Below are 14,818 nucleotides of genomic sequence, written 5' to 3'. Positions count from 1 at the left end.
CACAGTGCAGTAGCTGAGTTAAGTGAAATTGAGCTTTTACCTTCAGCCACAGCAGAGCTGAGCAGTTTGTTACCTTAGGCTCAGATGTGGCAATTCCAGTGGAGCCAGCTTGTCCAAAGCCTTTTCCTACAGTAATAATGACCTCAGAAATGAGCCCAGCATGCTAGGAACTGACTCTGAATCACTGCCCAGCTCAGGGGGCATTTCCCACCTGCTGCAAAGTCTGTGTTGTGACTGCTGCCCGTGATAAATCCTTGCTCTAAGTCCTTCTGTTTGACACATGCACGTGTTTCCTGCAGCATCCCCTGGCTCGTTCACTTAGTGGTGCCTACTTCTACTACTCTGAACAGTGAATTTGAGTCATGTGAAATGCCTTTCAGTTACTTAATATCAAAAAATAGTATATGAGCATGTGCTGGCTCCTCTCACCCTGCCCTTTCAAGTTCAAGGCTGAGGACAGTTTGCCAGAGCCCTGCATAAACATCCACCATCCCCACCTGAAACACCAGTTTTTCAGAGGGGTAACCTACACCCTTAGACCTGAGCCCATCTTCTAAGCACAGTAGGGGCAAGTCAGCCTTGCCTGTCTGAGCTTTCAGTAATTTAGTGTCAGAATTAAACAATCTAAGATGCAAAAGCCTTTACTCAGTGCCTCAACCTCTTCCTGCTGCAGGCAGAGGGTTCTGTGAACCAGCACCAGCCCCTGTATGAAGCAAAACCTTCAGTAATTAAAGCAGGGCTCTGATTGGTGTGTTAATACTTGTGCCTTCAGTGGGGGAGAGGAGCTGCCAGATTAGGGGCAGCACACACAGCGCTTCCCCCAAACACCTGATGCCCTGAACATGTACAGCCTTAAAGCATGCTTTATCATCATCATAAGGATTCTGGCAAATACTTATCCTTCATTGTAGCTAGGAATACTACTCTGTTTCCAGACTATATGGGATCAGACATGTCAGTAACATACTTAATAATCCAGCCACAAGTTGAGGATTGCAAAAGGAAAAGCAGTTTTATTTAGTTTTCAACAGGTGCCACTAAACATGGAAAACAAGTCAGGTTTTCATGTTTTGCAATGCACATGCTCATAAAAGATTAAGTTTAAATTACATGCAAGAGACTAAAATCCTTCACACTTTACAAAACAGGTCTGAAGCAAATAAAATGATTGTACATGACATTTACATTAGAAAGAGTACGCTAACAGTTGTAGCTTCTGTAAGCACGTCCACGTTCAGCCCCTCAGCCAAAAGCTGCCCCACAGTTAGGGCATCTTCTCTGCCTCAGTGCAAGGCAGAACAGAATCCCAATTGGAAAGAATACAATGGCACACAAAACACCAAGACAGGTGAAGGTGTCCTCCAACACGCCAACCCTGCAAAAAGGGAGAACAGCAACAGTCAAGGACACTCAGCAAGTTTGCCCTCAAGTCACCACTCAGTGCTTTGGCAGTCACGAGAAACCACACCATTTTACAGAGAAAGATAAAGTACAAGGTTTGGGGTTTGTTCCTGGTTTGTACTTCTCCAAACTGATGTCCCTTTACCACTGTAGAAGAACTAATGATTGATGTCACCTGGCTCCAGCTGACTCCCAACTCCACGACCACCCAGAAATTTTGTTTCAGCACAGTCCTATGACAGCAGAAATTTACCTCCATTTCAGTCCCTGACTCCTTTCTGAACTGCTGTATCTGAGCATCCCCCAAAATGAAGGCAGACAGTCAAACAGAGAATTCATACTTCAGAAATTTGTGCAGTTACATTAAATAGTCAAGATTTGGAGTTTAGCAAAACACTCGGGACAAGAAGTATCCTCCTGGTACAGTGAAAGTCAACGCAAACAGAGCTGAGCAACCCTGAAGTGCAGGCTGTGAGCAGGGTGCCAAGGCCAACAAGCTGCTCACAGCCTGCAAGCAGGCAGGGACAAGCTCTTGGACGTGTAAGTGGAGCAAAGGAAGGAAGGTGCAGGCTCAAGAGACCATTTCCTTACAGCAACTGCCCGAAACACTGGAACTTGATTAAACTTGGGAACCATTCCCCTTCCCCTCAACCATCATCACAAGCCAAAGGCTTTTCCAAGTGTTCTTGATATTCTGCTGTTTATGGAAGTTCATGTTCCCCTTAAGCATTCCCTCATTTTAATGCACTTTATTTCTGTTCGCAGAGATAGAAGTTAACTCTGTATCTGGTATAAAATAAAGAAACTGTCAGGTTACCACTGATCCCAGCAGCAGCTTTATCATTTCATGTCCTCACTCAAAAAACACAACTAAAAAATGTAGACAAAGCTTGTATCACTACACAGATTCAAGTCTCAGCACACAAGTGTCCCACAGCTCAGACTTGTGCAGCCTTTGCTGGACACTGTGGCTGCTCCCACAAAGTCAGCATAACATTACCCCTGTTCCCTGCGAGTCAGGCAGTCCCCGAGCTCCAGCTCTCAGGGCAGGCACTTTGGCCACAACAGTGCAAGATTACTCTTGAACAAGAGAGAGATGAGCTCTGCAGAAGTGTTCTGCTTCAAGACACACTCCTCAGGACTTCAGATCTGACCCTTTTTCCCAGAGCTGGACCGCACTTGGTAGAGTGAGTTTCAGTAGTGTAGGTACTACTGTCCTCTCCCCATGGCTCCAAAGCACTTCAGGAGAGCCTCCTGTTCTCTCCCCATGGCTCCAAAGCAGTTCAGGAGAGCCTCCTCAAGTGTGGAAAGAGTTTCACCTATCTCTCCAGAACCTTCCAACTCCTATTCCCACACCCCATCACCAAATTACAAATCCAGGCATCAACACTGACCTAAAATAAAACTCTTTCTGTGATGCAGGTTACCAGAGCTCTCTTCTGTATGTCTGGTTTGACAGTATATCTGTCTGGCTGACACTGCAAGCATTTCTTGTGACAATGACAATGAACAGAATTCTGTGTGTCACCAACCAGCCTTTGCACCTCTGCTGGCCTGATGAGCAGTGGGCCCATAAGGAGAAAAAGGTGTCCTATAGTCCCTGCCTGGCACACACCATGTCTCTACCTCTGCAGCAGTGTCCCCAGCAGCCACAGAGGAGCCCAGGCCGCTCACCCTTGGCTCAGGGGGTGTGTGAGTCACTCTGAAAACACAGGCGCTGCTTTTGCACAGCTTGGTTAATATTTCTTCTTTCTTAGGCTGCGCCTGGTGTGCTGCTACAAAGAACTTTAACCCAGAATTCCCCTGCTTCCCTGCCCCTCTCACCACAGAGCATTCCCCAAAGTGAAATACCAATGGTTAAACCAGTCAGAGGGGACAGGACTGCTGGGGAAAGAAATATGAAGGAGTTACTGAAAAAATCACTAACAGAACAGCAGTCACCATCACTACAAGAAAAAAGCAAACATCATAGAGGCATGTCATGAGCAAACTTTTCCCACATAATATGGATGATTAATGGCTTCATCCAAACCACTGTATGCAGCTCTGGTCCTCATTTAAAAAAAAAAAAAAAAAAAAAAAGAAAAAAGTATGGATTACTAAGAGTCAGAAGGAAAGAAAAACATGAAAAAAAGTATCGTTCCCATCAACTTACCCTTGCTACCCAACTCTCAACTCCTAATCCCAAAGCAGTTGTTATACAATTAGCTTGTGTCAGGAACATCAAGATCTGCTTGCTAGGTCAAGCTCAGAGCACACTAACCCAAGCAGAGATGCCTTCATTAGGCTGCCCTGTAAAGCAGAGCTGAAGAGCCTCACATTAACCCTTCCCGAGACTTCCCACTGGCTGCCATGCCTGAGCACATCACTGTCTATGATGGGGGGTTATGGAGCATGGCTTAAGGCTCACAGGAAAGCTTCACCAGAATTCCTTTGCTGTGCAACCTCTTTTAAAAGGGCCTATCTGAACAGTAAAACTAAAATTACATTGCAAGTGACCCTCAAAATTAGACTCCAATTAAAGAATGAAGTCAGCAGACAAGGCTCTCATTTGGCAGGGAGAAGATGTGCTACTGGAAGTGCCATCTCCTGGGAACACTCTGCTACTAGGGCTGGAATGCAGAGAAATTCAGGACCATTGGGACCAGACCAGTAACAGATACCAGGGCAAAAAGGACACTGCAGTGTGTCAGCCAGAACTGTCAGGTGGGGATGAAGCAGCTGAATTTGGTAATTTGCACTTGGGAAATGCGTGAAATGCTGAGCAGCCTCAGACCAAACAGAAAGCAGCAGCACAAGCTCAGTCAGTGAGGCCTCTCCTTTTCCCCAGTAGTACAGTGTATGTACAGAGAGGCTCAGACACAGTCTAGCAGTTTCTCAGTAATTCAAGATTTAGTTTTCACACTACAGATCCACCCAAGACATGCAAAGCCCCTTTCCCAGGCATTCCATGACATCACAAATAACACTAGTTTGGAAAATGCACACCAAGTACAGTACCCAGCATGTAACAGCTGCTGTATTTCCTTTCTGCTCTGCTGTTACACTAATGCCTTCTTTTCCTTTCACACACACTGAGCCTCCTGCAGGCATCCAACTCCTGCTTCATTACTGTTCTGAAATCTTCTCCTGGTCTCTTAATAATTCCACATTCCCTTCCTGCCCTGAAACCTACATTTGTGACGAGTAAGCCAGTGTGCCTAGTTAAGAGTATAAGCACTATTGATGTGACCTTAAAGAACAAACACACTGATCAAACATTAAAGGGATCAATTGGGGTACTTCTGGTCAGCCCCGAGGAGCTGCAGACCCCACAGCCCAACCCATTCCAATCAACCCTCTTAAGCAGCTTGCAGGGCCCAAGTCTCTTGGTCAGCACATGTCCTTGACACTCTAAATAGAATTTCTTTTAAACTCCCTTCACCCTAAACAGAGTTATTCAGAAGTGTTTTGTGGTAGTGCAAAATGCCAAGTTAAACTAAAAATAAAAATTAAAAAATTGCCATCCATATTCAACTCCAGATCCAGGCAAAAGGCCCAGGGAGCACTGCTGGATCAGCACTGAAGAAGAACAGGGATAGCCCAAGCCAGCAGCAGAGCAAGGCAGCTCCAAGGGACACTCACCAGAGCTGTGCCTGCATGACCTCCACACCATACCTGTTGTTTCAGAGCTCCTGGGGTGTCTAAGTGTGATTACAGCATTAGCCACACAAACACTTCTTGGCTTCTGTTGATTTATGTCACCACCTAATTTTAGATGAACACTTACCCAACCACTGCTTAGCCAGTTACTAAATTTAAAAAGAGAAAAAAAAAATACTTTTCATAAGGGAGACTATGAATATTTTTTGCTTGTATATCTTACCTGAGCTGTGGAGTAATGAGAGACTCCATATTCAAACTGTAGATTCACTAATGTAACCAAACATAAATTTTCTTCTACAGCATAAACCACATAAAAGCTGATTATAACTGCACCACTCCCACTCTAAAAATAAAGTGGAAAGGTTTATTTATACTGCAAGCAGCATCTTGCATTTAAGCTATAACTGCAGCTGCCAACTCCATATAGTAAGGTCAATTATTCCCACTGACAAGTATTTAAAACCAAATTATTTTTCAGACAACTCCCTTTTTCAAAGTAACTCTTAAAACATTAAGATCTTAAGTCAAATACCCACGATCAGAGGGCCAATAATGAGATTGGTGAACACAGCATTGGTCCGATTTAACATGTGCATTTTTAGACTTACACTACATCACAGTGTTTAAATGTGGCCTTATCAGCATTTTTTAGACCTTATAAATACACTCGAAGGGTCACCCCAGGTAATCAGAGATAGGCTGGTTGTACCATAAGCTCTTCAAGACACGAAAAGAAACTGCACTTGAGAAAATTGTTATCCAGTACACAGATCACTGACCAACCACATGGAATTTTCATATCATATCCCATCTTCTGCCCTGGAGGTCAGTTGAGTTTCAAAGTTTAGATTTGAATGGAAACATCATACCAGGGACCAACATGGACTTTGGCAGCTATGCCCTAAATCTTTAATTTTGAACATACAAACAAAACCAGCCAGAGATTCTTTATAGTCTCCTGGCTAATGCAACAGCAGCAGCTGTGTTAAGAATGTTTAAACCTCACCTGCAAGCTGCAGAAGAAAAAGGATTGAGAATTATATACAGAGCTACTGAGTAAGCACTGAATGTTTACAGTTTTAATTTCTACGAAGAGAGGGATCAGCTCCTCCAGCCTCAGCCTGATGGCAATTTTGAATAGTTGTTGATCCATATTCACAAGAAGCCTAAATCTCTATGTAGCCACTGGCTTGCCTTCCTCAGCATAAGATGTACATATATGTAAATGCAATTATCCTTAAAAGTCACTTTCAACTAAGAGGCATGACAGTATTTACAGATTTATCTGGGTTTCCTCATGCTTTAGGCCTCATTTCCTAAACAGAGGGCTGGCTGTAGAAGCAGAGGAATTCTGGCAATGGGAGCAGCCTGTATCTAGCTGTTGTCTTTCTTGAAATGCCTCCAAACCACCAGCCTTCCCTGCTGCAGGAGCACTACTGCTTTAATTCCAGTTCTAATTAGGAGACGAGCCTCAAGGCTTCACACCAACAGCCCAGCCTGGCAAACGAGGCTAAGCACACCAGTTCAAGCTCTCTGTGGGGTGGACATCCAGCAGGGTGAACCAGACTGAGCCCTGGTGGGGTTTTCCCTCCCTTGTCTGCACACACAGCCAAATCAGCACCGCCGTGGTGACCAACAAAGAAGGGCAGTTCCCTCTTCTCTCCCAGAACAACTCATTGCTACAGTGAAATCCTAATTATCACAATACAGACAAGTATTCTTCAAGACAAATGGTGGCTCTAATAAAAAAATTGCTATAATTCAGGGCCAGTGACAGACAAGGCATTAGAGACCAGATCATCATTTTTATAGAGTCTCATTAGGGAATTCATTCCTCTGTGCCTTATTTTTCTAAGAAATGAGACTTTATGAGATGAAGTCAATGATTATTGACCACAAATCAGGTCAGACCAGTGGAACAAAACTCCTCAGAAGCAGCCAGAGCTGTGCTGTTCTCATTTGGGACCCTGTTAAAGGCTTATCCCTCCTCTCTGTGGGGCTCAGCAAGCAACTTCCTGCTCAGCAGCTGCTGTTAGGCTGGGAAAAGTCCCAGCTCTCCCAGTCAGGAATTCCAAACGGCACTCACGGCATCTGCCCCAGTCTGCTGGATCAAGGCTTTCTTCTTCCCTGTCCTCCTCACAGCACTCCCAAAAAGGTATTGCAAAGTTTGCTTCACTCACAAGGTTCAAAAGGCTCTCCAGCCTGCTGCTGGAAACCCAAAATGCTCAGGTTTGCTCACACTATCAGACATGCTCTCTAAACAGGTGTTTTGCTGGTGCCTTTTATTTAATTCCTTGTATATTTAACCACTGAATGTAATTAAATTATATTAAGAATATTTACATGAAGTTTAAACGTAGCTGTGAATAACTACAGAAAACCTGTATCCTGAGCAGCCTTTTATCAAAGCCCACACAGCATTCGTGACTGAAAGAATGGAATTAAGAGCAGAAGACTGAAATTTGGAAGGACCTGATCACCTAAGTGCAATTTTTCTAGAGTCTATTTCCTCAGTAGACATGCACATAATTGAAGAAAACAAAATTTTAACCAAAACCTCAGAACTTACAACTAAAGTCAAAAACACCCCCAATAAACAAAAAACCCCATCATAATACACCAAAACCACACCTGTGGCAGGAAGAATGCTGTGAGAGATCTCAGAATAAATACAGCTTTAATCAAACTTGTCTCATCTTCCAGTTCTGGAAGAAGCTTCAGTGTTGGCATTATTTGAGACCCACTACAATGCCTATCCAGCAGTTGTGCTGTAGTTACCAGAAGTAAAAGCTGCAGCAGTGTGAGGTCCTTTCCCTCACTCTTTCTCCCAACTGAATACTGTTGAATAGGAAAATAAAAACCCAACAGGGCCCATCACAAGCTCTCTCTCAGATTTTGAAGGAACTGGCTTTTACAATCATCAGATCAAGAGAATGTTTTTATAGTCTTTAAAAGAAACTTTCTTCTGTTAAATAACAGGAAAGCAAACATTCCTGAGCAGTTAGTTATCCCCAACAACAAAAGACAGAGAAAAAGAAAATGAAAGTGACCACAAGTAAAGCAGCCAGGCTGCATTCTCCAAGCTAAAAAGATAATTCCACAGCAGGATATCTGAAGTCAGTGCCTGTAATGACTCAATGTGTACTTGGGAACATAAAACAGTTTAAAAGCAGGACTTGGCCAAACCTTAAATGTCAACTAGAAGCCATAAAGCTGACGAGATTGTGCAACTCAGTTTAATTCTCTGTACGTCAGGGCTGGGAGAAGAACAGACACCAAGACAACAGGACTACAACCACCCAGGACATTCTCAGAGTGCAGGGAAGGATGGAACACACATTAAAACTGAAGTCTGTAACTAGAAAGCACCACTGAGCAGTGATGAATGAGCACAATGTAAGGAACAGCTCTAAGCAAGAGGCACAGCTTGAGAGACAGGAGAGTCATCCCTCAGAGAGCAGCAGGGCTTCAGAGGGAGAAGGGCAGGATTGCAATTACCAGTCACCAGGGGCATACTACCAACTTCAGAGAGGCTACTTCTGGAGATACTTTGTATTTTTTATGACTAAATACCATTAAAAAAGCCTAAAGATCAACTGTACTCGAGCCAGCTTATTAACCCCAAGATCACGCATGACTGCAATAAAACAGACACCAATTCAAATAACAGACCAATACTGTGTACTGCTGCTCAACACCATATATTTTAAGTTGGAAATGGTTTTGATTTCAATCAGCAACATGAATACATGCCATAGTGCAAAAGACTACTTTGTATTTCTGATAGCAGAAATCCTCTCGATGGCCTTTAGGTCACTCCATCAGTTACGTCACTCCACAGCCACACAAAAGGCTTTTCCTGGTGATCCAAAGCAGATGGACTTCTCTAACAATGATGCACACCATCAAATCAGGACAGTAACAGGACAACTGACCTGGTAGTTTAAAAACAAAGTCTTTTTATGTACCATTAATAGTTTTTAATATTTTTCAATGCCCCTTCAACAACTTTTCTGTTCAGAGTGTAGCTGCACATTGCATTCCTCATAAAATGTTTCCAGGACATGGAAGTAAACTAGAACTGTGTTTAAGGTCTTGAGAAGTCAAAGATGATTGGGTTCTTTCTCTAACAGAAGCAGCCAGTGTAACCTTCTAGAATATGAACCTGATCTTTCAGGCTCCCATGAATATTTCCAATATTATGCTTTTCACCCAGCCTCCCTGTCCTTTCTCCTGAAATAACAAACTATCAATTCCATGACTACTCAAAAAAACAGCAATCTGAAATTTTTCTCTCCTACCTTGACACTTGACTCCTGTTCTAAAGACAATTAGGAACAAACAGTGATAGGGCAAATGAGACTGACACACCATTACTAGATACAGTTACTCAGCCTTGGGATCCCCTGATCCAGGCGCTGAGGAGAGTCCTACACTTCAAGCAGTGCAGTAATCAAGATGTCACAGTTCTCCTCACAGTTTTTATTTTTGAAAGCCTAAAACAGAAACTGAGGATCCAAGATTAAACTAGGATTTTGTGGAGAGTACTTTGCTTTAGGAAAGAGTCCACAATGGGTGCTTCCAGCTGGGGCATATCTGATGACTTAAGAAAACGATTCAAGTGAGGTCACTTAAAACCAACTAACAACAGACTGCTCATTTTCAAAAATTTGGCTGAAGTTAAATATTACATGTGCAAATGATTGTTTCAAAAGTCTTTCCTAGACCATCCCAGAAGCCTCAAGTCTGTCTGAGTTCAAGAAGTTTTGGACAATGCTCTCAGGCACATGGTGGGATTCTTGGAGTGTCCTGTACAGGGCCAGGAGTTGGACTAGATGATCCTGATGGGTCCCTTCTAACTCAGCATATTCTATGAACTTCCAGAAAAAGAAAAAATAATAGCAACAAGAGCCTATCAATTTTAAGCTATTGCCAAGAGCACTTCCCCAGTGAAATGCTTTGAGCTGTACTGGGGTCAGGGCCAGAAGGCCTGTCTGTATAAGCACCCTGCCTGCCTCTCTCCAAGCCATGCACAACATCTGCCCTGTCTTCTGGCTGAGCTACAGCATCAGCATCTTGATGTAATCACGCAGGTGGCAGGATCTAACACATCCTCTGAACAGCTCAGCGCTTGCTTTCCCCCACAGTTTAAAAACACACATTTTTGGATCAATAGCTCTATCTGGTACAGGTTTCTCAGCCTTAACTAGTGGCATTTCAACAGGCACCTGATGTTACATAACACCAGAGGATACTTCTTATTTGAATCGACCTTTGAAGGCAGGTACTGACTCTCAAACACCAACTCTAAGAAAACCAAAAGACACCTGGGGTCCAGCCTCTGCCGTATGACACCCTCTGTCCCATTCATCACACTGCAAACTGCATTGCTTCAGCTGCTCAGGCAAGTCTGCCTCCTACACGTTCTGAAAGGGAAGCAAGGGCTCAGACCTGCAGAGTATCAAGTGCCTCCCTGCAAGGTACCCCAAGGGTAACTCCTGTACACTTTAACAGAGGGGAATGAGCCTGCATTTGAGTCAGGGCTGGCCAGGCACAGCAGAGCCTGAACTGCACCAGCAGCAATCCCTCTGCCCTCAGCCACACCCCATATCCTGGGAAGAGAAGAACTGAGAAGCGAAAGGGACAACAGCTGACTTAGAGCACTAGTGAGGAAACTGAGTGCCTTCTTCCTTTTTTATGGCTGTGATCTCCAAGGGGGAAGTTCTTCTCTTGCTGCAACTCCAAGTAACAGCTGACCACTTTTTCTGCAGCAGACTGACATTTTCAGTCTGGTCTATCAATCTCTGTTCTTCTGCAGTTAAAGGACTTTTAGAGATTTTTTTAAAGCCTTAAGCCACTGATGTTTTCAGCCAATACTGACAATCACCCTGCCTGGTTTTGCACAGTTTGGATTAGGAATGGGAACGTACACCACAACAGCAGAAGTTCTTCCACATAGCTGCCAGAAAACCAGAAGTGACTATGGTCAAAAATTACAGTTTCCCAACAAAATCATGCTACTCACCATCACCAGGCATAAACACATGAGAAAGGACTTCCTGTCATGCTCTCCCCCAAGAACTGACCCGCCACATCTGTTACTGAAGTGCCTTTTCATTAAAAGTATTACTTACAGATCTGCCTCCATCTTAAAGAACAGATTCACCTTTGAAGTGTCTTGTATTATTTATAGCAGGTGTCACAAACCCATCAGGACAAGCTCACACTACACAAACCAAAGCATTCCACTCCTAGATCTCAGTGCCTTTTCAGTTAATTGTAATACACACACAAGCAGAAACTATAGGAAACCAAGGAACCATATGGACACCTCTATCTCAAAAAACAAAACCCAAGACTGCGTTAAATTCCTTGAGAGCCATTTTACCTGCAGGCAGGACAGCCACCAACTACTACTACAGAAGTGGTGGTGGCAGGCTGCTGAATAATGGTGTACGTGCTCGAATAGCCTGGCTGTGAAGTCGGTGGAGGAACAGCATACCCTAAAATAAGAAAAAAAACTTCAATCACCACACGTAAGGTACAAAGAACAATGGTAATTTACAAGAATGACAACAAAACATGGAAAACAATAAACAGGAATGTGGTGTTGATTAAGCACTTTAAGATCTATCAAAATCAGAGCTGGAACACCTGGCACATCTAATAGCAAAGCCACTTCATAAACACAAGTATCAATTTAACCATCCCAAAAGGACACTGAGCTAATAATTAACTTGGAGATTTTGTTTCAATGCTGTTGAGCACCAGGGAAAAACTGTTTAAACAATGACCATAGCTTTCATCTCCGGATGTTATGTATCAAGAACATCCCACTCTAGCAGACAAACGACTTGAAACAGAATAAATCTTCTTCTAGTTTCAAGCTTAAATTCCATATACTGAGTTTCTAACTGCAGAGCAAGGTAGGAGTGATAGGATGCAAGTAGAAAGAAACAGCATAGCACAGAAAAAAACACCAACTTTCAGAAAGTCCATGTTGTTAGCGATGAGTAATTTTAACAGCTGTAGATAGAAGACAGAAGCCTTTAACTCCTTTATTAACATTAAAAACGTTAAATTATATTTTTAAAAGCTTTTGAAAGGGATGGTTGGATGTATGCAGTGTAATCAAGGCACAGTTTGCCCAGGTATAATCCACTTTGACCTTATTTCCCAAGTTCTCAGATTTTCTTCAATCAAGTTATGCATCTGTGAAGTCTGGCAACCTCACTTTTCAAACCGAAAATAACCACTAATATCCGTATTGCAGGAAAGCAAGCTACAAGTTATCAGCAGGAAAATCAATATATAGCCTCAAGGTTCAACTCAAAGATGGGGGTCTGTGTCTGCTGTGTAACTTTTGAAGCATTTCTCTTTCCTGAGAGGTTACTTCTTTCTTCGACAAATATTAATTCAGTTAACGAAAGTACTGCATCTACTCACCTAAGTCTCTCCCAGACTACTGAAGTGTATCAGAAAAAAAACAAACATTAACCAGAGTACAGCGAAGTGCAAGCAAAGAACAAGTTTGGGGTCTGTTTTAGTGCCAAGCACAGCTGTGGCTCTGCCATTGTTCCGAGGCAGAAAACCCGCGCGTGTGAGGAATGCCCGCAAACCCAGCCGGGATTTTGGGGAGAGCACAACGCAAACACCTCAGGGGCCCCGAGGGAAGGAGGGGAAAGGGAGATGGCGCTTCCGAACACCTGGATGCCGGCGCACCCGCCCCCGTGCGCTGCCTTCGAGCGGGGGAGCCGCGACACCGCCAGCACCTCCGTGTGCCGGGGGAGCCGCACGCAGGAGCGGCCCGGGAGCTCCCCGCTGCCGCCCCGCAGCCCCGGCCCGGCTCCCGAGCCCGCGGGACACCCCCGCCCAGTGCCGGGGGCAGGGGAGGCTCTCCACAGCCGCCCCCCGCCCCAGCGAAGGAGCGCCGGGGCGCTCGCTCCGCACACCGGGGACCCCCCACCCGCAACCCTCCCCCCCCCCCCCCCCGAGTCGGCGCCGCCCGTGACCCACCTGGGGCGGCCGCGGCGCCCGGGTAGGAGTACGGCGGGGGCGGCTGGAAGCCGGGCTGCGGGGCGGGGATGGTGCCGTAGTTGCCGTGCCCGTAGTCGTAGCCCGGCGCGCCCGGCGCGGCGGGGCTGTAGGCGGGGGGCCGCTCCTGCAGCAGCGGTTTGCTGTCCATGCTGCGCCGGCGCTGCCTCGTCCCGCGGGGCCCACCAGGAAGCGGCGCCCGGCCCGGCGCGCGCCGCCCGCCCCGCCCCGCCCGGGGGCGCCGGAGCTCGGGGGCGGCGGCGGCGCGAGGAGCCCGCGGCGGGGGGAGGGGAGGGGCGGGGGAGCGGCCCCCCCCCGAGCGGCGCGCGCGGAGCGGCGGCCCCGGTGCTGCGCTCGCGGCCGGTCACGAGGCCGCCGCGCCCCACGTGACGGCGCTCCCCGAGCGGCGCGCGGCGGCTCCGCCGGGCGGGGCGGGGAACCCGCGGCCTTAAAGGGGCCGCGCCCCGCCGGGACCCCGCAGCGCCGCCGACACCGGCACCGGCAGCCCCGCACCGACGCTCGACAGCCCCGCAGCCTTCTGCCCCGGTCAGCGGGGCTGGGAACACGCTGCCCTCGCTGGGGGTCCCGGGTTTCGCCCGCTCGGGCAGCGGGAGCAGCCGGCGGTGGGACAGCCTGGTCCTCGGCAGTGCCCCGAGCCACCGCGCCGGCCCCGCTGGTCTGTCACTAAAGCGATGAGGGATTTTTAACTTGCCCGCTCAGCCCCTGTTCAGCATCGTGCTCCTGCCCGTGCTCTCTCCCCGGACTGCGATCCTGCGCCGACCCTGCGTGGGCTGGGAGGCTGGAGCGGATGAGCCGCTGTGCTCCCTTCCAAGCTGACCCTTTCTGTGAAATGCGGTCCCTGCTGGAAGCCCGCGGCATGGGGAGGGGAGGATGAGGATGGTTACTCGCAGTGACTTCTGCAAACTCTTACATCCCCACTGGGAAGAGCCGCACTTGAGCGTTAAAGGAAAAAGAGCTCTGGGGTGGTGGCACAGAGAAGGAATGTTGTAAAAAGAGGGAATGTTTTTTAAAAAGAAATTGAGGAAAAAGCAGGAGAAAACTCTCATGGTTCAAAGAAACACTAAAGTTAAGAAACAAACACGACAGGAATGAAGAGGAAAGCAAAGGCGATGCTGCTGCCTCCTGTACAGCAAACGACAGGAACGAGTTCAACAACACTTTCACCAGACTCAGCTGCTTCTGAAACCCACGTTCTCGATGACTGCCCGGGCCAGATGCTGTAAAGATGTTAAACGTCTTTTACTCCAGCCAGAACTCTTGCCTCTTCCCTCCACACCTTTATCCCTTGAGCTGTCTGACTCACCAAATCTTTTGGTTTGGAAATCCCTGGTTTGTCCTTTGCTACAGGTCCCAACACAGCCTTATCACCATGGCAAACACTGCGACTCCCTCCCATGACAGGTCCTGTGCAGCAGGGAAGGGGTAGCCCCATTTCATGGGAAGGGGAGAAAAAACATAAAAAGCAGAAGTCATTAAACAATTTGTCTCGAAACAAATTCTTGAAATGGATAGGGACACAGATCACACCACCCCAAATCCAAGCCAGTGCCAGCATCACATGATGGTGAGGAGGTCCCTGCCCTCCTGCCTTCTGTCTCCTTCCTCTGGTTTGCAGGTGACCCATCTGAAAGGGGCACCTCCTCTGAGGGCTCTCTTGCTTACTCTAACTGTAGCAGTGTAAATACTCCAGGAGGTTCTTGAACGAAAAATCTTAAAA

At 46.6% G+C, this 14,818-nt stretch overlaps 1 protein-coding gene across 1 annotated transcript; it reads right to left on the bottom strand.

Annotated features, from left to right (window-relative positions):
• Positions 1 to 986: 986 nt before the first annotated feature.
• BRI3 (brain protein I3) lies at positions 987 to 13,314 on the bottom strand. Its single transcript, XM_039560111.1, has 3 exons — positions 13,063 to 13,314; positions 11,435 to 11,549; positions 987 to 1,375 (listed from the first exon to the last, which is right to left on the bottom strand). Exons 1-3 carry the CDS (start codon positions 13,229 to 13,231, stop codon positions 1,243 to 1,245), a joined length of 417 nt encoding a protein of 138 aa, XP_039416045.1. The 5' UTR covers positions 13,232 to 13,314; the 3' UTR covers positions 987 to 1,242.
• Positions 13,315 to 14,818: the final 1,504 nt, after the last annotated feature.

The sequence above is a fragment of the Corvus cornix genome, chromosome 14 (genome assembly GCF_000738735.6).
Source record: "Corvus cornix cornix isolate S_Up_H32 chromosome 14, ASM73873v5, whole genome shotgun sequence".
Taxonomy (NCBI): Eukaryota; Metazoa; Chordata; class Aves; order Passeriformes; family Corvidae; genus Corvus; species Corvus cornix.
The sequence above is the reverse complement of the archived record's forward strand: the minus strand, read 5'-3'. Positions and strand labels throughout refer to the sequence as shown.